The following is a 26,514-nucleotide window of genomic DNA, read 5'->3' on the forward strand; positions in this document are numbered from 1 at the left end:
TAAAACAAGTTAAACATGTGGATATTGACAAGACATCATTGCACTCTTATACTTCTTCTACACATCAAACACTCACTTACAGACACTGGTTTGTGTTGTTTCCCCCCAGTTAAATTGTCTTAACCGGAGCAAGTGGACAATCTGGGGAGCCACTGGCTCGTCCAACAAGTTCCCCGTCCCGACCTCGTCAAACACGCCGACGCTTGGTTGGGACCGTCTCAAACTATGAAGCTTAACACTGACCCGGATGGTTTCACGTTGCAGTTACCTGAGAACGCCCTGTGCGTCTCATACAGCTTGCTAAAGAACCGTCGGGGCCGTCCAGCGCTGGTGGCACTGGGGCAGCTCCCTCATCCAGTTAAACCCAACAAGAAAGTGAAAGTCTTACATGTTGTCTGCAGGGACCGCTGGGGTTGGGTGGTGGTGGGGTTAAGGGTCAGGCTTCAGCACTCCGTCACCAGGCGCGTGGATCTCTGGGCCGCGAGCGTCGCCCCCCTCCGTCACTCCTCCTCCTCCGATCGAGGGATCCCTCAGAGTGCAGCATGTCACAGTTGGCACAGGAAGGCCTGAGCCCAGCACATTTAATTAGCCAAGCTGTCTTGGCATTGGATGGGATAGGGGGGACACACACGCTCACACACACACACACACACACACACAGTGACGAGTCATCAACATCACCAAGGGCGCGGTGCTGCTCGCTGCCATACTGCACATCCAAAAAAAAAAAAACTTAACGGGATGGGCAAGAGACGCATGAGGCGTCAGGGTTGGAAGTCTGTCACTGGGAGATGGGAGTTGACTGGGACAAATCAGCTGCAGCCAAAAGTGAGCACAAACAGTAGAAACACACACACACACACAAACACACACTCAGGCTTTTCCTGCACAAGATATGTGAACATCGCCTGCCTGCTCCTGCATGTCGGTAGTTATCATTCGAGTCAATATGCCGGATTGAATGAAAAAAATGAAGAAGGAAAAAAAAAAAAAAAAAGACTGTTGCTATGAAAAAAAGAGGCAAAGTTCGGAGGAAGAGTTTGGAAGAAACCATTCTTGACATCCCTCTCTGTAGCTGCATGCATGCGAGGAGCCCACCCCACACCTCAGCTGTAGTGAGGAGTCCAGGCAGCCAGCAACCAGCGCGTCTCTGCCTACCAATGGGCAGGCTCGGCTCAGGCTCTGTGCAGTGCTCAGTCTCAGCTGAGGCGCAGGGGGAACTGCGACGGCCGCGCCAAGCATCTTCCCAGGTATGCGTCTCTCCTGCTAATATACGCCCTTATTGCTGGTTGCTGCTGCTTCTTCTTCTTTTCGTGCAATGTTATGGCATCCTGCTGCATGCTCCCCGCTCTGCAGACGCTGGCTTGTTGTATTTTGTTGTTTTTTCTTCTTCTAGGGAGGGGTTTGCTGTGTCTTTTTTCAGATTTTTTTGATTTGATTTTTTTTTTTTTTTTTTGGAGAGGGGTGGAGGGGGGGTGGGGGCATTTTCCTCCTGTGGCTCACGTATAGCCTCCCCACTGTAGCGCAGGGGGCAACGGGGGTCTTGGTAAACACTCACAGTCAGCGAAGACGCATCTGCAAACCCCTCCACCACCACCTCCAAAAAAAAAGAGAGCCCTCCTCGTTAACCGCGCGTCAACTTGCACACACACACGCGCACACACACACCTCAAATGTTCGCCCTTCGACAGATCCGCTGCTCGGTTGGCGAGGCGGGGATGTGCGCTGCTGCGTGCATTTCTTCTTTTGGGGAGGGTAGGAAGGAGGCATTTTTATTTATTTATTTTTGCAACGGGGTTATGATTTTTAGACCAAGCGGCTTTTCGTGAAAACATGCCCGCTGCTGCTGCTGCTGCTGCTGCTGCTGCTGCTGCCACTGCTGCTGCTGACGAGATATGTTCAACTTGCACAGTGCGTGCAGGTAGAGGGTGTTTTCCTCCCCTCCCACCCTGCTACAGGCGCGTGGACCTGCGGTACAGGGCGAAGCAGGTATCGGGAGGCGATTTGAAGAAGAAAAATGTATAATTTTCATAGCAGTCAATTTGATGGAGGCTGTGCCACATCACGCTGCAGCGGGGAGGCTACAGCGGGTCCTACTGTATATATGTATATTTATACATATGCATGCATGGGGCAGATGTTTCTACAACCGAGATGCATTATTGATAGCTGTGTGTTATGATACAGCGGATCTATTTCACAGCATTATTCATTCATTCACCCCCAGCAAGTATGAAATCTTCTTTTTTTTTTTTTTAAAGGAAGATGTTTTCCTAGTAGAGAATCAGGTGAACTCTTAATTATAAACGTGCTGAGCTTGAGCTTTAAAATGAGTTTGAGTGAGCAGCGTTTTTTTTAATGTATTATTTTGAAAGCCTCGTCTGTGGCTGTGAGCTCCTGTCACTAGGTAGGATGCAGGTACACTCCCTTGGCAGTTAGGGTGGTGCTGCCAGCTAGTGCTGATGTGTTACAGTGGCCACTACCTGTGCATGCAGGCTGCTATACAGGCCCGGCTGTGCATCAGGGTGGAGACGGTCACATCTAACTAAACCTCTAAAAGTTTAAAATAAATGCAACGCTCAACCCTCCAAGTTGAAGTTTTTTTTATTTTTATTTCAAGGGCAGCAGAGGAAAGTTATCAACGAAAGCTCCTCACATAAAAAAAGAATTGGGAGCAGTAGATATCGGCCAATGAACGACCTCGACAGCAACTTTTACAACAGCTGACCTTATTGTTGGTTCTCCTCCCTCTCACTCACACACACACACACACACACACAACACACTAAACCATCACATCCCTCAGCGCATGTGGGAAGAAAAAAAATCCATGTGTTGTAATTATTAATGCTACTTTTGTTGTTGCTATGCAAAAAAAGAAAAAGGGGGGCTCATGAGCTATGTTTCCTCTGCAATCACTTGAAGCGGTGACCTTGTGGAAGAGGGCCACAGTGAGTCTGGTTCGCTCTGGTTCCCTTCTGATGAAACGCTGCCTTTTAAAAAAGGGAAAGCTACTTTTCCGTCTTCAACCGGTCAAGACGATCTCTCCCGTTCGGCTAATTCAAGAAGCCCTTGAGTTTATTTATTTATTTATTTATTGCTGCATTCGCCACGCTGCCCATCCACTCACACTGACAGGAAGTAGTTGGAGGACTTTAAACCACTGAAGCCTTGATTTTTAAACATGTTTTTTAAAAAGATGTTGTGTTGGAGGGTCTGCTTCGGCTCGTCAGAGAAGTTACTTTTGGCATTTTTATAAATTTGGCTAATCCGTTTATTTACACACACGCTGTCCTTGAAAGCGTGTTTTCAGTGTTACAGGAATGGAGATTTTCTGCTGAGGCTTTTATGCATCTGGATCGTGTTAATTGCCTCCAGGCTGCATCTCATGTACGGTGTGAAACGGGCTGCCGGGCCGGGGGGGCAACTCCTAACTGCAGAGCGGATAAAGTTATGGAGAGAGAAACGTTAAGGTCACCTTAAGGTCAAGAGAAGACGAGGGAAGTTGTTTTCTGGTCCTTTATAAATTCAGCTGACGGATTTCTGGGTTTCACCTTCAGCTTTGACTTCAGGAATCAGTTTTTGATCATCGATTCGTATACTCGCAACGCAAAAAAAAACATGTTTTGTTGGTTCCAGCGTCTCATAATGTGTCTGTTTGTGTCTTTGTTGTATTATTATAGTGGATGAAGGATGAATCTGTTTGGGACACAACCAGTAAGATGTCACTTTGGGCTCTGGGAGGTTGTGATGGACATTTTTCACAACAGTTTTCTTCTTCTTATATTCAGCGATTCCTCGCTCATCGTGACAATAAATGGATCAATAAGTTGATCGTGAAGTTAAGCCTTAGTCTGATTACTGTTAAACTGTCTTTGTATTACGTTGGAAGTTCAATTTAATACCTTAAATTGACCTTTATTTCGTAAAAGGTTCTATCTTACAGTGTCTTTTTTTTCTTGATTTAGTGTTTCTCGCAAAAAACAAAAACATAAATTGCAACTTCTGGGTTTTCATTATAAATATTTTGGAAGTGAATTTCATCTTTAATACATTACATTGTCCTCCATTATGAAAAACAACTTCCTTTGTGGGTTTTTTAAAGCCCAAAAAACAACCACGCTGTCCATATGTAGCTGTACATATTGCACTTTATGCACCATTTGTGCAATACTTATCACATTATTGTGTCTTATTCTCGCGTAATACCTTTACTACATTTTGTGCCTTATTTAAATTTATTTGTACCTTTTATTATAATTTAGTTTGCAGGAGGAAACAGTAAAATAAGCTTCTCATTGTCCAAGTAACTTTGTTCTATGTGCACATGACATGAAAGATATCTTGAATCTCTTGAATCGTGAAGCACGTCTTAGATAAACTAGTTTAAACGCACACGTTTGTGATTAAGACACACTTGTTGCTGCTCGTGAGCAAACCAGATAAAAACCAGCGCCTCGCGTTCACACAACAGGTTCTCCTCCCTCTGTGAACTCTCAGAGTACTGCAGCTATGAGATATTAATGAGGTCTGTCACATGACCCCCGTCCCCGGTTTATGCTGCAAGACTCCAGACGGAGTTTTGTAGTTTCACTCCGATGAATAAATGGAGGTTTTTGCGTCACCTTAACTAAGCGCGCGGTAGTTTGTGAGTCTATTTTAACACCGGCGTCTTTGATTCAACGCCGTCCTCTTAAGCGGCACCTTCGGAAAACACAAAATAAAGAACGAGCCGCCGTTCAAGTGCAAAACATTATTAGCCCCCCAAAAAAACTGCTGATGTCTGCCAAGCCTTTGATCAGCGTGTTACTGCTTCATAAGCCGTCCGCTGGCATCTCCAGGCAGGACGGACCGTTATAGCCGCTAATGAACACATCAGACAGGGGAGGGCTGCGTCTGCGTCCTCACACACACACACACACACGCGGGAACACACAAACAGCAGAGGGACTCCTCACACGCAAACTTTAGTCAGGAAACAGTTTTTCTATTGTTTCCACTACCTGTTGCATTAGATTTGGAGCTGAAATGAGTTGACAGGGACTCAACAATTTGGATGCTGCGTTTATCTTTCGGACCGCTTTTTTATGGAAAAAAAGTACAAACATTCACTCGTTTTCTGCTTCTAAATGGGGTTTGTCCTGCTTTTCCATGTCATTTGTAACGTTGACTGAATAAAAGTTGGTTGTATGAAACAAATGAATTTGGGGACATTTTCTTGGGTTTTCATGAAATGTGACACACGATTTTAACATTTTGGTCACAGACCAAAAGAAACAATCAGTAAACTACCGATAATCGTCAGATGAATCAGTGATTAATAACTTACTTGCGTCGGTCATAACATTTACAAGACAGACTCAGTGACTTCAGTCTGTGCTGAAAAACCTGAAAGCAGATTTTTATAGGTGTTTAAAGTTTGGGCGTAAAAAGTCACAGATCATTAAATAAATAAGACATGATGCACCTGTCAGAGTGTACTATTCAGAGATTTTTAAAGTGTCATTAGGATGAATTGAATAGTTGAAATACACTTTTTCTCAAAGTATTGATCTTCTCACCATTTGTCAAGAAATAACTAACTAATTAAGATCTATGTTACACGTTTTTTCTTGTTATTTTTAACCTGACTTTCCCTCCAGTTCTTGCCTCTTTCTTTTTTTTTCTTCTTGACTAGTATCACATTAATTACATGAAATAAACGTTCCACATTTATTTCCCTCGGTGCCATTAAGAACCACGATGGTGACGCGGCACGGAGACAAGGGGCGGAATATGTTATCTGCAGTAATTTCTATTGGATATTTCATTTCCATGTGTCTGCGGCGATGCGGGAGAGCTGTAGCTGTACAACGTTACCACGCGGGGTCAATATACACGATGCAAACTAAACTGGAGGAGATCAGACTCTTCGATTTAGCATTTTAGCGTATGTCTCATACGAGGCTACGCTAAGGTTTTGGACAGTTTGGAAAGATGATTCATTAAACGTCTTTGGGAGGAATGAAGGAAGGGCTAGAAGTGGCTAGATTTGGGTGAGACTCCCATGTTCAGGAAAGCTAATTGGAGTAAAAAAGGAAACATCCCAGAGACACAGTAATGTCTGCATAAATGACTGTACCGTGTTTAGCACGTGCTCATGTTTAATTTAGGACAACGCTCCCTGAGCCCATGCTGGAAAAAAACGCCTCAACACATCTGGAGAGGTACCACAAACATCTGTATTTTCTGACATCTGCTCGCGCTCTCAAAACGTCGCCGTCCTCGCTTCTAAGTGCATGCAAAAAATCATCTTGTTCACATGTTACCTCTTCCCTCCCCTGTCCCTTCCCTCAGTGATGGCCTCTGCCGAGCAACCGCGCTCCAGCTTCCACCAGCAGCACTGCGCATAAAGAGGCAGGGCCGGCAACACACCCACCTTTGCCCTCCTGCCCCCTAGAAGTGAGAGAGGAGACGCCGCCATGTACAGCGTGGAGGACCTCCTCATTTCGCACGGATACAAATTGCCCAAGAGCGGCCCTCCGTCGGCCACGCCTTACGACAAGCGCCCCGCCGCCGCCGCCGCCGCCGCCGACTGCCAGCGCGAGCTCGTGGACAACAGGGCCGGCCGGGGGACGCTGAACGGGTACGAGGCCGAGCGGGGGGCGTCCTTCACGGGCATCTACGGCAGCAGGCAGGCGCTGGTGAAGGGCTACCCCGCCACCGACAACGAGAGCGGGGAGAGGATCCAAAGGAGGAAAGAGCTCGGCATTGGTATCCTAGGTGACGCTCAGCCCTTGGGTGATTCTCTCGCCACAGATAGTGGGTGAGTGGGCTTTTTTTTTTTAAATCCCCCCCCCTCTACACCCTTTACCTTCCTTTCTTTTCCCCCTTACACCCCTCAACCCCCCTTCTCACTGGGGCCCTTCGGTATTGCATGCAAACTGAGTCTGCACTGCGCAGGTTTTTTTTTTTTTCCTCCCTTCCCTTCCCTTTCCCTCCTCTTCTCTTTCCCCTCCTTGCAGAGCTGCAGAACACCGTGGCTGCAGCTGCAGCACTGACACATCTTATGCTCGGGATATGAGGAATTATGAAAGGTGCCTTTGCATTTCGTTTTGAGGTCTTTTTTTTTTTTTTAACGGGCCTGCGCGGCCGGGCCGAGGCGCGCTCGGCGTCTCCGGCGGAGGCCCGCCCCTCATGAAGCTGCTGGCGTCGTCTCCCACGGCCTCCAGACAGGCAGATGTAAACAGCAGCACTAGACAGTGAGCAAACTGAGCAGAACTGAACATGCCTCAAGACAGGCGCGTAATCACTCCACTATAAACACTGGCACACTGAATCCCGCCCAGCACGTGCTCTGTGATGTAAGCATGTTGCTGGGCAAGTGTGCACAGCGCGGCTCCCCTCAGCCATACAGTAGCATATGCTGCTGAGGATGATCCATTGACTTTGCTGCTTAAATGAATGAGTACGGTGACGAACACGGCCATTTAGAGCAGCGTTAGCAGATATCTTTAAAGAACAAAAGGGGGGCATTGTAATTCATTGTGAGTTCTCTCTTTTTTTTTTTAGGAGACTTGATATTTTTCTAACTTATATTGTGGTATTTCTTCATGATATATGTTACGGTTATTTATTCTCATTAGTTTTCTTTCTTTCAGGGAACTGTACTGCAAATCGTTCCCACATCATGTGGTTGTATCATAAGTATTAACCAGCCTGAGAAAATTAAATTATTGATTCATTATTAGCAATTGAAAGAGCTGACGGTAACGTTTGGATTTCATCGAGGATTTCAAACCCGCACTCCCTCGTTCCCTTATTATAGCTCACCGTCAAAACGTGGTTGGATGTGGCGGGTGACCTTTTCCATGGGTATCAAGGTCTACTGCTTCAGAAAATGACCACAACTGCTTGGGAAAAATTCCAAAATGAAAAGGACGGCGTATCAAAATGAGACACAAAGAAGTGAAGCTCTTTTTATGTAGACTCGATCTGTTATGATGAAGTATGATGTGTCTAAGATAATTGCGTTGGCGGTGCAATAAGCATTACAGCCATATCCTGCACCTAAGAGGTAAATTTGGAACCATAACTAAAATTATCTCCAGGCGGCACGAACCACTGTTCTGCTTTGAGTCCTGCCAAGAGACACTCGTCCTACACTTGCCATTTTATGTTAAGTTCTGCAAGCATTTTAAAAATGTACATTAAAGCTTGTGAAAGAAAATATACATTTTAACAACATCATGAAGGTTCCTTCTTCTGTTTTTCTCCTCTTGACAAAGAGCAGCAGTATTGTTTATTTCCTAAAATATCAGTCTTGCTAATTGAGTTATATGATCAGTTAATCGGAGGGAAAAAAGGTCTTTTTGCTATCTTGTCAGCCCAGGTTATGGGATATTTTTGCTCAGACTTTCTCTAAGAGCCAAAGTTACTGTCCAGATGACCGGCTTACAAGATAAGGTCAGCACAATTTAATATGCAGATCATATTGCAGTAGCATCACAATTTCGTGGTTTCTTCAAGGGACTTGGGAGACGCTGACTACAGCACTTCTGTCTCATATATGCTGGCTCTCCTTGATGAAGTTGCGTTGGAAAGCCAATGCTGCTAAAGCCAAAAGACATGCTTGAGACTGACATATAATATAATAATATTATTTTTGTGTTGTTTTGGGAAAGTTCGTCCATAGAAAACACGTCTTTTTATTGTTTCTTTTAAACATGGAACACCCAGAAAACTGTCAATCGTGAAATGAATATTGCCTTTCAGACACTATTCTGTGTTTATACCTGATGACTGCGATTCAAATGTCACTCGTCTTGCAACTGTTTTGCAAGTTTCAACTTTGATCTAGAGGTCGATATGAATATCTTCTTCATTCTGAACTTTTCTGTCTTTGCAGGTTCTACGATGTTCCCAGTTTGACTTATTCAGAGCCGCTGAGCCACGACGAGAGGGACGTTTCCTACTGGCGGAGGCGAGGTCAGGACTTTAGCATCCTCCTGGACTATGCTGATGGCAGGGAGCTGAGGGCCTCTGCTGGCGCATGGAGGCCACAGGCCCTGATTGCAGCAGAGGAACACAGAGCGGAGAGGCAAGCGCAGCAGCTATGGGAGGACATTTCCTGGCTGAGGGACCTGGACGCCGCCCCCGGTCAGCTAAGGGTGACTGGGGAGAGGAAGTGCCAGAGCCTCGGCACAGAGGAGTGGAGGCCTGCTGTGGGCCTGGGAAGGCAGCTGTCCGACGGGGACGGGGAGAGGTGGGCTCAGGAACAGTACCGCCTGAGGACACCTGAGGGTTTTTTTCACCCAAGAACTAAAGCAAAGTCTCAGTCTCTCCCCAGGGTTTTGTCACCTGATGGAACTGCCAGCAGAGAGCTCATTCCCTCCAGGCCGAGCCTACCTGATAGACAGCAGAGGATAAGCAGCACCGTCTTCTCTGGACCCTATAGTAGGTATATCTATAGTGGTGCTGTTGTCAGGGACCGGTGGGGTAGGAATGCAGGGCCAAGCAGCCATGTTGCACTTTTACCAAAGCCCAGGTTCAGCAGGCCTTTAAAGCCGCCGTCATATGAGACACACCAGCAGACTAGGGGTAGCGCAGAAATGCTTGCTATAGAGCAGGGTGCCAAACAAAAAGAGAGGCCTATCTACTACCCAAGGGGTGGGGACCTGAGACAAGACTATTTCGCACAACACTCCATCACTGGAATGGAGCCCCCAGGCTACATCCCACCCCCATCTTATAGAAGAGGCCCGCCCCCAAGAGCAGTTTCAATGAACCGCAATGAAATGGCAAACCTAAGATGGAGGGCGGAAGCTCTGCAGATGCCCAGCTCAGATCCCGGAAGGTGGTTTTACAGACAGGCAGGTTCATGGCTGGAACATTATGGAGAACGTGCGGCGTCCTATCGAAAACTGTTATATTCTGGACACGAAGAACAACCAGGTCATGCCCGTCAATTACCCATCGAAGACCCAAGAGTGAAGCAAATCTCAGGAGGGCCAAGCGGAAGTTCTCTCACCGACTCGGACAAGATCCGTAACATCAACAGAGATCATCAAGAGATTCTGCCCGCTAAGATTTTAGGACAATCTCCACATGATAGTGCCTTTCCTCCCCAACAGGTGTCAACTCTCAATACCGACACCCGCAAAACAGCTCAAACCGACAACGACAGCAGTATTCGATGGTGCAACAGGGGATTGACCAAAAAAAGTGAAAGTGTAGGGCCTGAACAAAACCGTAGTCAGTTTTTTCCTTCATCTATTCTGGGTAAACCACCACCTCCCCCATGCAAGCCGGCCGACCAGGGTGTCTCTGAAACTGTGACTGAGGTAAAAAAGGTGGACAAACAACCTGAACCTGAACCACCAGAGAAAGACAAATCCAAGAATCTAAAAAAAAGACTTAGTGAGACAATTTTTTGTTTAGTGTCTGTACCTGTTACTCCGCAGCTTACTGGGACAATCCGTGATCAGAATAACAACAATGAGAAGTCACCAGACCCCGCGGACAGTCCTAGTGAGAACAAAACTGGCCATTTAACAAACCAAAGTCTCCAAAGCACATCTTCAGCTGAAGCTGAGCTGCAAGCACTTACTGGTAGCATAGCGAGCAGCAAAACAAGCAGTCGAGCGAGCAGCAAAATGTTTAAAAGAGTACCATGTAGACCCCCTAAGATAAACCATTACAAGGAGATGAAACTGTCGGGAACCTGGCCTGCAAACCAGTATAGAGACCAGGAGACACAAACTAGCCCAGAGGCCCAAAAACCTGACTCTGAAAACAAGGAAGCACAACAAGACCCTGTCCCTCCTGGCACTGAAGCCCCTCCTGATAGCAGCGCTGTAGTGGGCACTGCCTTCAGCTTTCCTATAAAGGGAGTGAAGAGCCTGAAACTGTCGAGCAACAGCGCCTTCTCCCTGACCGCCACCTTCTCCAACCAGCTGAACAAGAGCACAGCTCAGCAGCCAGCAGTACCACCCTCAGGAAATGTGGAGGAGACCAAACCAGCAGCAAGTAGTGGGCAGGAGTCATTTGAGCAGATACTGCTGAAACCGATCAGCCAGCGTCCATGGGACGCTGTGAAAGAGCTGGAGACCATCAAAAAAGAAGTCCAGGATCAACAACAGCAGCAGCAGAGCAGCAAACCGCCCAGTGTGGACAAGTGCATAGAGGACCTTAACGAGGCCTACAAAGACATCTTGGAGCTAGGCACTGCCAGCAATAAAGTCCCAGATGGTTCTGTTCAAATCCCAGAGCGCATCAAAATCCGATTGACATCAGAACCTCTCAACAAACCCAGCAGCCTTAGGCGCAGTGCAGTCAGCTGGTCTGTTGACCCAGAATACAGGGAAGTCAAGAGCGCCTTCTCCAGGCCCGCAACAAAGTCGGTAACCTTCAGCAAGCAGCTTAGGGAGGAGCTCCCCGTCCCGCCTCGGGAGACAGGTTTCAGAGAATACAGGGTTGTTACACATCTTTCGCGCAGACGGAGCAACGACGGCAGGACGGTGAAACTAGACCTGCCGGATGAGCCCATCGAGACACCACTTTGTGACTTCAGTCCAACAACGCACACTGCAGCAGCTGAGATGCCGTGGGCAGATAGGCAGCCAATGCAGGACGCCTCCACGCTCACCAGTCCTCCGGATTATGAGGACATATGCCAGACTTTGCGTCACCCTAGAGACCCGGCGGATGGCAGTAAAGCGTCCGCGGGCAATTTTAAACCTAATGACGCAGAGACTCTTCAAGACCTCAGCGCTGAATCAGAGGAGGATTGCCCTATTTGCAAACGAGAGCTCGAGAATCAGATGAGACAGGGCCCATTGCCTCCCCTTCACGAGGAGAACAGCTCGGACAGCTCGTCCAATCAAAACGGCAGTCCACCACGACGCGCCGCTTTAGAAAATCCAGCAGAAGACACAAGAACAGAGGAGCCAAAGGACTCGAGTTTGAATCAGCCAGGGTCTGACCGGTGTGCTGAAACAAGGGAGCAGCATTCGATGACACAGGACGATGTGGCCGAGGGTGACGAAGCAGACAATGCTCTGGCAGATAACTTGGACGATACTCCTGCAGAGAGCATCGCTAAAAATGAAGCAACGGAGGCAACAACAATATTAGCAACTGACGCGGCAGCAGACAACCAAGTCACTGGGGAACAGAGTGCTAGTGAAACAGCAACTAAGGAAGTAGAATTAGGAGAGAAGGAAGCCATCGCAAGAGAAACACCGGCGGGCGTTGCAGACGAACAGACAGCTGAAGTGAAAAGTGAGTGTAAGGGACGAGACAGCACACCGCCTGATCACAAGCAGGAGCCAGAAAAGAAGCCATTTGCCACTCCGGAGCACAGACTTGGCGTACGGACACATCTGGGGCGAGACCACCCGGGGTTACCCGAGTTTCCGCCAGATAGGTTGCCGCTTTCGGTTCCCCCGAATCTGGACCGCAGGCTGTCTCTTAGCCTGGAGGGGGAGAGGCGGAGCAAGGGCCCAGCCCAGCGAATGGAAGCGTTGCAGACCAAGCTGGCTGTTTCTCCGGGTCGCGTGGCAGTTGAGCACCTGGCCCGGATGAGGGAGGTGGACGTTATGTATCGCGTGAGGCGCCTCAGCATCAGGAGTACTGACTCTGGGGAGGGGGAGGCGGAGGGGGAAGAGGGCAAGGACGAACAAGAGAAGGAGGCCCACCCTGCTCCTCGGGGAGACGAGGAAAACGATCAAGATCGAGAGGTCACCCCTTCACAGCAAGTCTCTGAGGAGACGGTGTTGCGAGATGAGGAGGAGTCATCTCTCTCAGGTAAGATAATAACATTAGAGGAAATTAAACTTGAAAGATTAATTAACCAAATTAAGAGGACTATTCTGTACTGCTTTACAAACGCACCCACATTTTGAACATTTGATCAAGGGTAAAAAAAAAACCACATAATTTATCTCCCTTGTGGTTCTTGGTCCACACAGATTTGGTGGACTATCAAACCAAAAAAGAAAAGGAAAATAGCAATACAATTATTTAAAAATATTTGTTCAAAGCATCGTATGATTTCTATGTCACTATCCACAGATGTATTATGCATGCTTCAGGACAACTACAGACTAATCTATGAGTAAATATGATTAATTTAAATGCTATGCCTATGTTTATAGGTATTGATAGGAAATGATAACCAAATGGCTTTTTAGAGACTGAGTTACTAGGTCATTTTGAGCAAAATTGTGCTTTGGGTTTAATACAGTAAAGGAGACATCAAACTGTGTTAAGATTGATGAGTGAAACATTAATTAATTTACACTCACCAATAGTAAAAACACCAATTTAGAAGGACTGTTATAGCCTTGTGTAAGTTAGGGAGCACACGTCGGCACAAAAAGATAATGTTTAGATTATCAGGTTGCAAGTTATCAAAATTGAGAAGACTGCCAAAGGGCCTTGCTGTTAAAGACATCTCCACAAGGTGGTGTCAGTGCCCAAAAGACAGTCTTCTCCCCTCCTCAGTGAATTCAAATCCATTAAACAATTCACTGACATTTGTGTCACCGGAGTAAACACGTTGTACCTCATCATTTGGTTGAAAAATGGTATACAATACAAGATATAGATGCACTTTCTGTGAATGAATATGTCTCTTCTCTACGTCCCAGAACCCCGCGATCCCAGCCGAGTGGAGACAGTGTAGAAAGACTGCGTCCGTCATCTCCATCTGAGGTTTTTAGCTCCAACACTGTGACCTGGCTGCCTACTAGAATGCCTTCATCTCATCTTGACACTGAAATGGCCTTCTTGTCCGACAAGAGCATTGTGTACACCCTCACCCTCGGCGCTGCGTTGACTACTAAGAGTGCTGTTCCACTGCCAAAGGGAGGTGCCCCTTTAACTTGTGGGGCAACTTCCACTTCGAAATCCCCACCCAGCCTTCCCAGACTGACTCCCCACAACCCCATCCGTCCTCCATCCCCCGAGCCCATCCTCTTATAGGGTTTTTACTAGTTAGTCTTCTTGTAGCGGCTTGTCCTTTCTATTCTACCCCCCCTCTCCCCACACCCTATGCTTTTCTCATTGGCAGACATTATGCAATTCTGTCGTGCATACTAGAACTTCTGAAAATGTCCATAGTGAATACAGTCGGGACATTTTTTGATTCAGTTTGTTTACGGGCGAGCTGTTGAGGATATGAATGTAAGCGTTTCTGTTAAACCTAGCGTAGACTTAGAAGGGTTATTGTCACAAACCTGTTCTGTTGCATTTAAACTACACCAAAATAAACTGCGTATCTGATTGTCGTGGTGAGGCGACGCCTGTTTCTAGAACTGGACATCACTGTCTCTGGCTCAAGAACTGTTTTGATTTTCAGATGAGATCAATCAGCCTTTCTTTTTTTAATTTTTTAATTTATTTGAGCGACATTGTGCCCTTTCTCATTGCTTTTGTACACACCGCAACCGTAAACCCATAGAGCTCTTCAATGAAGAGTGACTCTACACCACACGACACGATAGACCGGTGACCGATTAAACGTTGCATTGGTTCTGCGCTGGAGAGGGAGCGCTGCCTTCGTTAACCAGGTGTGTGTTAGTCCTCTGATCGATCCGATGTACAGCTCCCATTTCCAGGTAATTTTCAGGAAGCAATAAAAGGCACGGATTGAGTTCAAGTGGCGGTTGGCGAATTTGGCAAACTTAAAAAAATATGGATATAGGGTTAAAGAAGAAAAAAAAAAGAAGAAAAAAAAGATAGGTAGAGCAATATTGTTGTACAAACAGCTCAGTGGTGTAGTGGAGCTACCTGTAGGAACCATTGTCAGGAGTTTTAATGTGAACGTGTCATTCAAATCATATTACAGGGATATGGAATCGTGTCAGGGTATATGGGCGCTTCACGGGGTGGGTGCTTTACTTCATGATATATATCTATGTTCATACGTCTGTATCGCAAAAAAAAAAAGACGCCATTTCACGGAAGATTTATTTTTGTTATCATCGAATTGTTAATCGGTTTGCATAATGTACAAAATAAAGTATATTTTAAATATTTTAAGAGATATTTTGTATTTAACCATGACATTTTATTTTCTCCACACGTATATCAAGCTGAAAGTATCATATGTCTGTATAGGATCGTACTGAGAGTATACATAATTTTCTAGTGCTTTAAAAATCTAACAGAGTGATATAAGAAGGGGTGGCCCTGTGGTGTGCCTTGATCGCACGGTTCGGTTTCAGAGGGCGATAGGGTTCATCATCGCCAGTGTTGATGTGATGGAAACGTTTTGATTGTGCCATGATTTTCTCTTTGATAGTGCTTTTTCATACCGCTAACAGTCAATGTTGGACAGTCCTTGTGATACTCGATACATCGATCCATCTCTGCTGTATTTCCTGTGTTGGTGGTCAGACATGACCGGTGTCTTATTTTTGTTTTGTATGTCTTCCAATTCAAATCATGTATTGTTCTGTTGTTGGTTCCTCGAAAACATTTTTAGAAATAAAATTGGGAAATGTTTTTCTTTCTTCTTCCTGTCACCCTCTCTTTCCTTCCTTTCCCTCCTCCTCCTCTTCCTCCTCCTTCTCCTCCTTTCTTTCTTTGTTTCTTTCATTCCACAGTGTGTTCATTTTGTGTGAAATGTTCTGCCGTCCCTAACACTTATTGCACTAAAGGATACAATGCAGTATGCTATTTTTGGCTAAAAACCACGAATTTGCAAAAGAAAATACTAAAACTTTTTTTTTTTAGTACAAGGGTTTTTAGATACATTTTAAATCATTACAAAAAACTGATTCAATGATAAAAAAAAGTATAATCTTGTAGATGAAAACAAGTGTTAGCAGTTACGTGGTTTTTCCCACAACAGCAGCGCTGCATTGGTTTAATGTATCGACAGATTTGTAGTAAACCATCACTGTTTAATCACTTACCAAGTATCACTTAATTGTTATGTAGCATTTTACAGTTGTAGCATTTTATCAACTCAGAACTTTGTCTTGTATTTCAAACATTTCTTGTAAATTTGGAATAATCATGTCGCCTTATTACGTGTGCATTACATTATACTCCAGGCAATGCCAAATATTAACCTACTAAGCACTGTTTCATACCTTAGGTTTTTACAAACAACTTACTGTTCTGCCATCCCTCTGGCTGGAGAGGTACAGTAGCATTGTGGATAGTTTCTGCTCTTCATGCCGTTTATCTGTAGGGAACATTGAATCAAAACTGTGAAATTCAAATAATCCAAAAAAAGAGCATAATTTAGAGAAAAAGTACAGGATGAGATTCAGTGTTTCAAGACAACTACACAGTCAGCGTCACAGGGAGGACAAGCTGGCATGCCCATGATTACTGACGCATCTCATTTTCAATTCATTTTGCAGGCTGAAAGGCTTAGCCTTGGTCTTGTGTGTAAACTGCCCCCCCTCCCCCCCCTCCTCGACGACATTTAAATAGCTATTTCAGTACATACGCCCCCCCCCAACCCCCCTAATAATTGGCATGTCAGGTACACTTGAACATAGTGTCATTTGACTTTTTGTACTGCAGGTTATGTGCAACATGAAGTAATTATGCACACTTGTAATATTTTCTATTTTCATATGAGATTTAAGTGCTTTTTTGTACTCACTGACATCTTTTTTTCTTCCTTGCATGAAATGCAAGAGAGAGGTGGAAAAAAATGTTTTTCATAAAGTATATTTGCATTTGGTACTCCAATAGTAAAACCACTGGGCAAACATTATGTTTCATAATTTAATTTACAAAACTATGCCAAGTATTTAAAAGCTATTTTTAGAGTAAATAAAAAAAACTCATTCATTTTTTTTCTCCTTTAAGACATGCCTTTATCTTTGTATCTATAAATATGAGCATAATCCATAGTCATATGATTGTGCTACTGTTGTATGATACTGCAGTCTGATTCATAAATAAACTCTTTGCATGAAAGTTGTGTTTGTGATCAATTGCCTCGGGGATATCAGCAGGATTTGTTTCATGCTCTCTTATCAGGTTACAGGGGAAAATACTTTTTATTTTTCTTTGTAAAATACAGAACTTTCTCTCTCCAATATATACACAATACATATTTTATCAATAGTTTTAGTTCCTATTCACATATCTCAATTTAGTTGACGTTTAAGTTAAACAACCCACTTGGGGACGGAGAATGATTATATATAAAGCCATAAAACATGATATACAACACAGACTAGTAACATATAAACATTATATAGCTATGTCTCCATCACAGTTCTTGTATCATTGGTGATGATAACAAGGGCATACAAATAAATTATAATGAATTATATATGAATTATATTAGTCATATATTATCAAACCCACATGAATAATACATTAATATGTATGTATACACACATGCTTCACAGTAACATGAATTTAACATTGTAGACATTATGGCCACATAATAGTATGTTTCTGTTTTGTTTCTTACTGTTATGTCATCTCTCCTGTGTACTTTGCTATTGCTTCTATTGTTTGTTTTGACCATTTAGGGCTTTGTGTACCATTTAAAGCGCTATACAAAACATATTATCATTATTATTTGTATAGTAAATTAACGCTAATATTAAAATATACTGCTTTAAATAATATTTCTTGTAGCCAATTTAATTATTCTCATTAGCCCAATAACATTTTCATTCATGAAAACAATATGTATGTATCTATATATACTACATAACTGTAAAAGATAGTTTAAATACTGCATTAATCTGGTGCTGTCAGTCTACTAGCTTGACTTGATGGATAAACGCCTCCAGAGACGTTAAGAGGCTTTTATTCAGCATAATTACACAGTTTTAAAACTAAGAATGATTAGTTGCGTTAACTAGTTGTGAGCTAACGTTAACCCCAAAGAGGAGGACAGCGATCTCTGCATTAATTCCCAGTAGTTTTGCTCAACATATTAACTAAATCGTGGTGTGTTGTTCTCTTACCTTCGTCGCTCAACACGGATCTAACTCCGCGGGTTTATTGGAACCCACAGCTTCCGGTTTGCCATGGAAACGAAACCCCGTGACGTGGGCCGCGAGCTCAAAATGGCCGCCCGTGGCCATTGCTGACCATCTTTCTTGGGTAAACCCCCCAGAAAAGCACAATATAACCCACGCATTTCCATTTTGTTTTGAAAAGAAAGAAAAAAACACATGAAATAGCAAATAGGAAACAAGTTTACAGTTGTTTTTTTAAAATAATACTTAACTGTTTCTGCTACAAAATGATGTGCCATTACTAGCTACCATTACTCGCTACCTTTACAGAGTAAAGTACGTTTTATCACAACTTTTTATTCTTTTTAAAATGTTGCTGTGGATTTATTGTGTCCCTCCCACTGCCTCTGTTCCTCAGACCTCACTGCCATTAACCTCCAGCTGCCACCCTCATCACAGCTGTCTCTGTCTCCAAGCCGTACCGCCGTAAGTAAACCACATATCTGTCATTACTGTCCACTTGTTCCTGCTGTCGAGCATGCCGAGCTCCCTGTGCTGCTCGGGGAATAAGTCACTCCAGTATTGGTTGCAGTGACAGATGTCCTTTATTGTGCACAGACTGCATTCTGCACAACCACACCCCAGTCCTCGGGACGAAGAGTCGAGTACTTTATTACGCTTTCATTTGTTTGTTGTAAACAACACCTGTGGAAAGAAGCAACAGATTGCATGTCGTGGTATGTGCTTACTATGTCCACGAGATGGCGCTAAACTATAAAGATACAACATTAAAAAACCCTGATTCTTCTAGAAGATGTTGGCAGAGAATACCTTTTACAGTTTATAGTCCTTTTAAATATAGCGTCACTTTGACGCATGTAATGGTGCCCATGTGAAAGTCACTGTCACTCCACTAGCAGCCTATTTTTACCCTGTTTATTATAGATTTATAATTGCACCATTCCAAACTAATAAGTAGAATAACTGTTGAATACTAACAGGCTGACACTTTTTCCTCTAAAATTAAGCAGCAATGTTCTTTCAGCAAATGATTATATTGACTTTAATGCCTTCAAACATATTCAATGTATTTATTTTCAAATGCATATTGCAAAACAGATGTAAAAATAAATTGTTTGCTGGCTTCACTCACATTTCCATTTTTGGAGGTGAACAATAGTTGCTTAACCTTTCATAAATATTTACATCAGCAGAGACAAGATCCTCTTTAGTGCACCTCAACAGCTGTCCTTTAACGAGTACTTTGACAAGGATCCTTATCTCTATCTCGGCCTGTAAAGCCGTGTCATGCGAGGTTTATAAAACGGATGAGCCAGTATTTTTATCTGGATCATACGATGGAATATGCCTTATTATTTGTCTAAAATGAACTAAAAAAAACTGTGTGATGACAATGTGTTGAGCACGATGAAGTCTACTGCGGCTCCGTGCCCGTAAAGACCCCCAATGTTGCAGCACAGGAGCCCCTGCAGAGTCTGGATCACACTGTGCCCACTGGATTGCAGCTTAGCAGCTGATTCGGTCCCCCTCCGCTACGCTTCCTGGCTATTTATGGCAGATGCCCGTCTATCGAGGCCGCTCTCTTCAGCCCATACATGGTTGCTGTGGGATGAGGTTACCGCGCCGATTTTGGCCACGCGCTCCACAAACCCCCTCGGAGGCGTTGTTGTGTCGCCTCTCTGCCGTCAGTGTGAACGATCAGACCACTGTCCCCAATCTGGTTTTGCATGAATGGACTTAAACACCCTAGTTTTTGACTTTTGGAATAGTTTGAAGAATCACTACTTTGTTGGAGTATCAGTCCGTTCTAGCACCCCATCTTGTGTACTTTCTTGTACTTCATCCCTGTCTCTCTTCCACCCCTCTCCTGCACACCCACACTCCCTCCCTCTCACCCTCTCCCTTCTTCTCTTTCTTCATCGCTTGGCTGTCCCCGCACTGATTTATTTGTGCCCCGTGCAGCAGAGCTAGCGGGGAAAGCACCAGGCTATATTTGTTGGCTTCTGAGGTCGGACCTGCTTCGCGGTGGATGACTTTGGATCCTCTGTTTGGGTTTACCTGCTCACACCTGCGCCTCCTGCCTCCTCCTCAGCATCTGCCTCGCTCTGAATAAGGAACTAGTGAGACTCTCAGAAGTCCGCCGACGGGATAAATGGACTATCATTGAAGCTAAAACATTGTGAGTATTTTTTTTGTCTGTCTTAGTTTGATCTCATGCATGCTGTGGTATTTACATTGGAGCTCCAACAGCTTCCAAAAGCAAAATATTTGCAATCATTTTCGGGCTTCTGATAAGCTAATGACACTTAAACTGAATAATAACAAGATGTTTAAATGCACAGAAGTTGTCTCACACCTGATTTGGTACACTTGAAAAATAAATCAAGCTGGCAATCACTAAATTAGCTTTCAATCTTTGATTGTTCACCATTTGTTGTTTTTTATTCATTCATTCTGATACAATAAGTATCAGTAGGTGCATGTTGTAAACCCTCATATGTTGAAACAGGATCACTTTGGGTCACAGTCAAACCCCCAGAAAATCTGATTTACTTCACTTGGAAAGCATCACGCCCTAAGGAATCAAAGATATTGAGACGTATTGCAGCTACTTAAGAGGCTTTTGAGATTGAGAAACTCATTCATAACCCTGCGGCGGGTTCAAACTCTGGTGCCAAAGCTCAGCCGTGTGCGTGACCGGGTGTCTGGTTTAAATCGTCTCCCTCGGAGGACTGAATGCAGTGTCCCGACAAACCAAACGCTCCCTCTTGTTGCTTTGTGCCGTCTCAAGTAACCACACGGGTATTAGCATTCCAACCTCCGTGGCTGTTTGGTGGCGTGTGTGTGCAGCTGATGCTCCAACAGTGGCCGGGCGTCACTTCTCCACGGTTTTGTTTTTATAGTGTGTGTATGTGTGTGTGAGAGAGTGCATGTACGTAACTCCGTACGAACAGTTGCTCGGTGCTCTGCACCTGCTGCGCCCGTCAAAAAAGGAACAGACAGGTTTACTGGCCCGGCCCCGCGCTCGACCCTCTGCCACTGGGTTCTGTTCATCTACTTATAAGAGGACATATTTGCAGTTAATACACAACTCCTGTTAAAGGCCTACCCTTCTTGTTGAAATAGTTTAGATAGATAAACAAATGCATACGTATATGTGCTTTGTTGCATTTTGTCAATCAGGAAACTTGGCTCCTCTTTCATGTTGTTGTTGTTCGCGGGACGCAAAGATTCAATTCCATGGACATCTTTCACGTCCTGTCATCATTGTCCTGCCTCCTAATTAAGGAGGAGAACTTGTGTTTGCATTCAACAGGTGTGTGACCTGCTGAGTGTGTTCTCACGCTCCAGTTGACTTGTAGCTCTGTGCTCAGCATCTTTTGTCTGTCTGCACTTAGCATGTCAGAGAGCCGGCTAACATGTCCGGCCTCCGTCTGAAAAGCGTGACTGCTGTTTTGGGTTACATGTGACGTCGGGATTAACCATTTTTATAAGAAGGATGTCCTCCTACCTGCATATTCCTGTGGAGTCTCGTGAGACACAGTGTTTGTGCAGACGGGGAAATCTTCTCTCGCGAGACTGTACAAACACCAGCAATAAGCAGCTTTAAATACAGAAGAAAAACTGCCAATGCCAAGATTTTGTCATTAATACAAAGTGTTTTTCATTTTAAACATGTATTTTTATGCAATTCACCAATATAGATGACTTTAACTAAATAAAATGATATAGTTCAATATGATAATAAACATTTTTTTCAATATATTTCTTTGATACATAATCAAAAAACCGTGATATTCCTCTGATAATAATCAGGACATCCCTAGTTCCATCAGTGATGATGTCCAAGCCCCTAAATGTATCCTATACTTTAGGATAAACATTTTTACTGACACATATAACTCATGATTTATCTTTATCTTGTGTGTTATGGCATCATTTTGTGTGTACTTTGTATTTATGGATGACAACAAGCAGGCTGGTATTGAACAACCTCCCCTCCCCCTCCCCTAGTCTTGTATCTTTGCACTTTTTTTTTAAGGTTTTCTTTTGAAAAACAACCCAAACACTGGGACACAAGAATAACACAATACTAACATCACAAGAAATAAGCCAAATGTAGTATTTAATGTTTTAAAATACAAACTATTGTTGGGTTCCTACACCTTTTAGAAGGCTGTTCGGGGGGAGGAAGGAGAAGAGACGAAACCATTTCTGGCATGAAGTCTTCCTCTCCCTCCTCCTTCGCTCTCTCCCGCTCTCTCTCCCTCCCTCTCTCCCGCGCCGTCGGAGAGCTGCAGAACTTCTGCAGTGTCTCTCATCGGCTCCGTGCTCATCGATATCCATATAAGAGCAGAGGAGGCAGATTTCTGTGCCGAGTGTCAGGCAGCGTTGATGCAAGGCAGCAGAGAGGAACGCGGATCTGGATCTACAGAGTAAATGTTTAAGGGAGGAGGAAACGATGAAGGTTTCCTCCTCCTCTGCCGCCTGCAGGCTCCCACTTGACCCGTGTTGTGGTGTGTGTGTGTGTGTGTGTGTGTGTGTGTGTGAGAGACTTTGGATCATATACTTCCTCTGCATGTGTGTGCGTGTGTTTATATTAGTGTATGTGTGTCCAGCCCTGAACAGAGACCGTTTCTCCTAATAAAGGCACGCTAGCTGTGGCTGCTGCATGCCGACCAAAGTGAGGTTAATTCATTAATTATCACGTTTGTAATAAAACAATAATCACACTGCTATTCTAAACACCAGGTGTGTGGTAACTGTCGCCTTTAAAAGTTGTTAAAAGCTCTACAAGAAGTGAGAAGTGTGTGTTAGCCGCTATAATCCAGCATGGCGGAACAGGCAAAGGAGCATATACCTGAACACAGAAACAAAAGCGCACATTGACATATAGCTGGATCATATATATTGATATGATAGCAGTATCATTAAAGAGACTAGATATTGTCTTAGATTTTGGATGTCGTAATATTGCATAAGTGTCTTTTCCTGGTTTTAAAGGCTGCTTCACAGTAATTTCGTGTCATTTTATGAATTTTCCAGACTGTTCTGGCTGTCCTATTATTTGTCTTTAGCCAGTTAATATACCCGCATTACTTATATAAGTACACAAGTGTTGTGGGGACTTCGTTATCGAGGCATCGGGTTTTTTCCATATAGCACAGCAGGAAATTTAACACACAGAATAAGTGTGAGGTGAGATGAATACTGTCGAAATAATGTACAAATAACATAAATCTCCAAATTTAGTGGCAAAGCTTGACAGGTTGTGCGTTAGGGTCACACACGAAAGTCTCAATCAACTGTATCACATAATTGACATAATAATTACTATTTAAGAAGCTGTTTGTGCAATAGCTTTTCGGAAAAATGCCCGGGGCCGACGTGAACCTATGACTTAAAACCGTGGTTCAAGTTTTGACCCTTTATAAAGAGGTCTGTGCTCGACCCCAGTCGGTCACAATGTCAATCCCGTAGAGCTCAGTGGAGCTCAGGCCGCTTAGAGGCCAAACTGAAACAAAGGATCATGTGGTTTCCATAAGTAAAAAGTCCACAACGTACGAGCGGTGTGTGCCGCTGAGCTTCGCAGCTTAAACTTTGATTAGCAGAGAGACGCTTTGATGTTGAGTCACGCGCCTCGCGGTGTTTACGTGACGTCCCGGGTGTTGAGTTTTATTGACTGGTTTGTGCGTCCAGTTTTGCAAGATGGAACTGTTGAGCCAGGTTTCACATTTTCATTTGTCTGTGACCTCCACGGACCAAGAGACGAGTGAAGTCAGAGCCAGCCGTCTCATTGGTGCAGGTTCAGTTGACCCGACTGTTGATGTGGTGAATGATAACTGTGAAGATTTACAAGCTGCGGGCCTTTTTAGTCGTATGATTTATGTACGTATTGATTAAAAAGAGTATTTTTGTATTTAAAAAAAGTGATCTTATCTTACTTACTTACTTTTATTTAATATTCTTTACATTCAGACACTTACAGTTAAGCAACATGAGCTTATTAATTGTCATGCAAATAGAAAAAAAGTAGGAAATAACAAAGAAAGTTGCAGAACATGCAAGTGAGAGACGAGACTTTTTAAAAGGTGCAATGTGTAGGATGTGGCGCCCTCTAGCGGTGAGGTTGCAGATTGCAACTGAACGACAAAACCCAAACGGCCCCACATCGAGCCAGTGTTTGGTTTGTCCGTTCTGGGCTACTGTAGAAACATGGCCGCCAGCTGCGGGAAGAGGAGCCGCTCTGTGTTTAGATATAAGCTTCTTACTCTAAGTTCACAAAAGCACAATTTTAGAGGAATGAAATAGCATTTTTTGCTTCTACCAATACCTTTTCAGTCATTCTGTTGTGTTTATTATAAAGAATAATATTGTAATGATTGACTGATTCTTATTTTCAGGGGAAACACACAAAACATACCTAGTAATGTGTTATACCATTTCTTCCAATAGATCCCACTAAAAGCTACACGACATTCCTTTTGAAATGGCTTTTTTAAAACCTCCACCCCCAGAATGAAAGAGCTAATTTGTCAACAAACGTGTGTTGACCGAGATGGCGACGGAGGTCTGTGTGCCGGTCATGAGGTCTGTCTGGTGCCGGTGTGCTTCACTTCCAAGAAAAGCCTCATGAAATGCATGCGAGCGGCGAGACGGAGAGAGCGAGTGACGGAGCGTTTATCTTGTTTTGTTGTTGCTCCGGCGTGGAAGGAGGAGGGGGGAGGAGAGGGGGAGAAAACAAAATAGATGACATGGAGAAAGATCGTGGAAGAAGATTAAGAGAAAAGAAATGCAAGAAAGAGAGGAGAGATGGAATGAGAGGGTGGCGTTCGGGGGGGCTGCAGGATTGAGAGAGATGGATGAGAAAAGGGGGGATGAATCTGGGGAAGGAAAGGGAGAAGGAGGAAGAAAACCAGGCGGTAAACACCGAGCGGCCGGCCGACAGGGTGACCTCTCCCCGAGGCAGCCACTCACAACACATGTTGCCTTATTAGGGGCGTCAACGGGGGAGCGGAGGCAGACGGGGGAGGGCGGGGGGGAGGTTGTGTGTGAAAGGGTGAGAAAAGGCAGCAGACACACGAGGGGTTCGACTCCAAAAGTGTGTGTCAAGACTGGAAGAGCTGGCTTTTTATTTGTTTTCAATGAGCAGAGAGCCGTATGGTTTTGTGCTCTCCGGTTTTGCAAACTTCGCGGCGTCGCTTCGCAATTTATTTGGCAGATACCAAAGAATTTTACATCCGTCAGACAGCTGTGATCCTGAGCTACGAGGAGGCAAACTTTGTGTTACATCTGTTTCTGGGTTTGAAGCAGTTAGATGTACAACAACATGTGATCCATCAGCCCAAAGGCACCTACATGCCATTCAGATTTCTACATGTTAGTGATTTTTATTCATTCTTAACCCCTGATTTTAATGTCAGGAAGACATTCCTCCCTTTTCCTCTCTGCGAGCATTCAGAGAAGCGTCTTAAGGACTCAGTCTGCGATGTCGTGGCTTTGTCATGTGACAACAACTCGATGCGAAGAGTTAAACCAGTGAGTTTTTGTCGTCGATTAGCTGACAATGTGTGTTTGTGTCCGTACCTCAGAGCACCGTTGAGAGTGAAAAAGGTTAGAGGAAGACGTCGTGACGACGAAGGCCAGAAACTGGAACGAAGTACACACCAAAATCAAGTTGTCGTCAACAAAACATCCTCGCTAATAGCGGCGTTGCGTCGAATAAGAACAATTTTGGCAGGAAATTTTGAGTGGCGTTTTTCTGCCGTGCACGAGACAGCCCAATAAAGCCTAAAACGCACGGCTGTCACTCAATTTCATGAACCGGTGGACTCCCGAAATAACAGAATTAACCAGAAGACGACTCAACGACAGGGATACTCATCTCTCAATCCCTGGCTTACGTTTTTTGGAAGTGTGATGTGCGTGCGGCGTCGAGGATGCCATCTTGCCTCCCGGGAGCCTTGGACCCGACACCACCCCCCTGCGGCCCCGCTGGCACCCTCCTCCAATCCTGTTCCAGGGTTTTTATCATCAAGGCTAATTTCTGCCTGTAATCTGATTAGGGCCCTGAGCTGCTTTAGCACCCTGCTGCGCTTGTCTCTACACACACACACACACACACACACACACACACACGTATGACAGTTAGTCTGTGCTCGCCGTGTAGCCGGGGCAGTCCCTCTGCTGTGCTTCTCTCTGCTTGTGTGTCTGTCCATGTGTGTGTGTGTGTGTGTGTCGCCACGTCCACGCCCCCCGCCCCCCCCGCCTGTACGCTTGCCGGGTCGCAGCCCCTCGCTTCTGTGCGCCGGACCGCCAGCGCCGTGACCGGAGGACGTGGGGAGCCTCTCACGCCATCCTTTCTTCTCTCCTCCCCCAAACATGTTTCGAAACCCATGGATCTCTAGCTACCATGTGAACCATGAGCAGCCGTGTGGCCAAGGTAAGGCCTCTGAAGGCTCGGTCCGGCTGTGGGCGGACTCGCTTAAACCCACTTGAATACACACCTTAACTCCGCTTCGGGGGGCTTTTGCTAATGCAGTTTAGCTCCTTTCCTTGATAG

The 26,514-nt window shown here is 44.7% G+C and overlaps 2 protein-coding genes and 1 long non-coding RNA gene across 6 annotated transcripts in view; 2 read left to right on the forward strand and 1 right to left on the reverse strand.

The window, feature by feature from the left end:
• The window catches only part of LOC137805272 (uncharacterized), a 24,425-nt gene extending 6,464 nt beyond the window's left edge, over positions 1–17,961 (reverse strand). The window contains exons 1-3 of the long non-coding RNA XR_011080208.1: positions 17,937–17,961; positions 16,107–16,177; positions 389–566 (exon numbers count right to left, since the gene is read on the reverse strand). This is a non-coding gene — a long non-coding RNA (uncharacterized lncRNA). The remainder of the gene's footprint in view (positions 1–388; positions 567–16,106; positions 16,178–17,936) is intronic.
• LOC137805241 (junctional cadherin 5-associated protein) lies at positions 1,170–16,901 on the forward strand. Its single transcript, XM_068605056.1, has 4 exons — positions 1,170–1,250; positions 6,337–6,805; positions 8,888–12,786; positions 13,632–16,901. The coding sequence occupies exons 2-4, from the start codon at positions 6,462–6,464 to the stop codon at positions 13,664–13,666; spliced, it is 4,278 nt and encodes a 1,425-aa protein (XP_068461157.1). The 5' UTR covers positions 1,170–1,250; positions 6,337–6,461; the 3' UTR covers positions 13,667–16,901.
• Positions 17,962–19,631: 1,670 nt separating the features above from the next.
• svilb (supervillin b) overlaps positions 19,632–26,514 on the forward strand; it is a 40,923-nt gene continuing 34,040 nt past the window's right edge. For 3 of the 4 annotated variants that reach the window (XM_068605110.1, XM_068605118.1, XM_068605126.1), the window contains exon 1: positions 26,219–26,394. In XM_068605110.1, the coding sequence (XP_068461211.1) occupies positions 26,334–26,394 (61 nt within the window). In that variant the 5' untranslated portion in view covers positions 26,219–26,333. Of the gene's footprint in view, positions 20,131–26,218; positions 26,395–26,514 lie in introns of those variants that run through there. The other variant, XM_068605136.1, reaches the window with a different exon arrangement.

Source organism: Clinocottus analis, unplaced genomic scaffold (genome assembly GCF_023055335.1).
Source record: "Clinocottus analis isolate CAN_PGR_092001 unplaced genomic scaffold, fCliAna1.0.p SCAF_11, whole genome shotgun sequence".
NCBI classification, from domain to species: domain Eukaryota; kingdom Metazoa; phylum Chordata; class Actinopteri; order Perciformes; family Cottidae; genus Clinocottus; species Clinocottus analis.

Coding starts and splice junctions, on each gene's coding strand:
- LOC137805241 (XM_068605056.1), top strand. CDS start 6,462: ATGTACAGCGTGGAGGACCTCCTCATTTCGCACGGATACAAATTGCCC. Junction 6,806..8,887: donor TCTCTCGCCACAGATAGTGG/GTGAGTGGGCTT, acceptor CTGTCTTTGCAG/GTTCTACGATGTTCCCAGTT. Junction 12,787..13,631: donor GGAGGAGTCATCTCTCTCAG/GTAAGATAATAA, acceptor TCTACGTCCCAG/AACCCCGCGATCCCAGCCGA.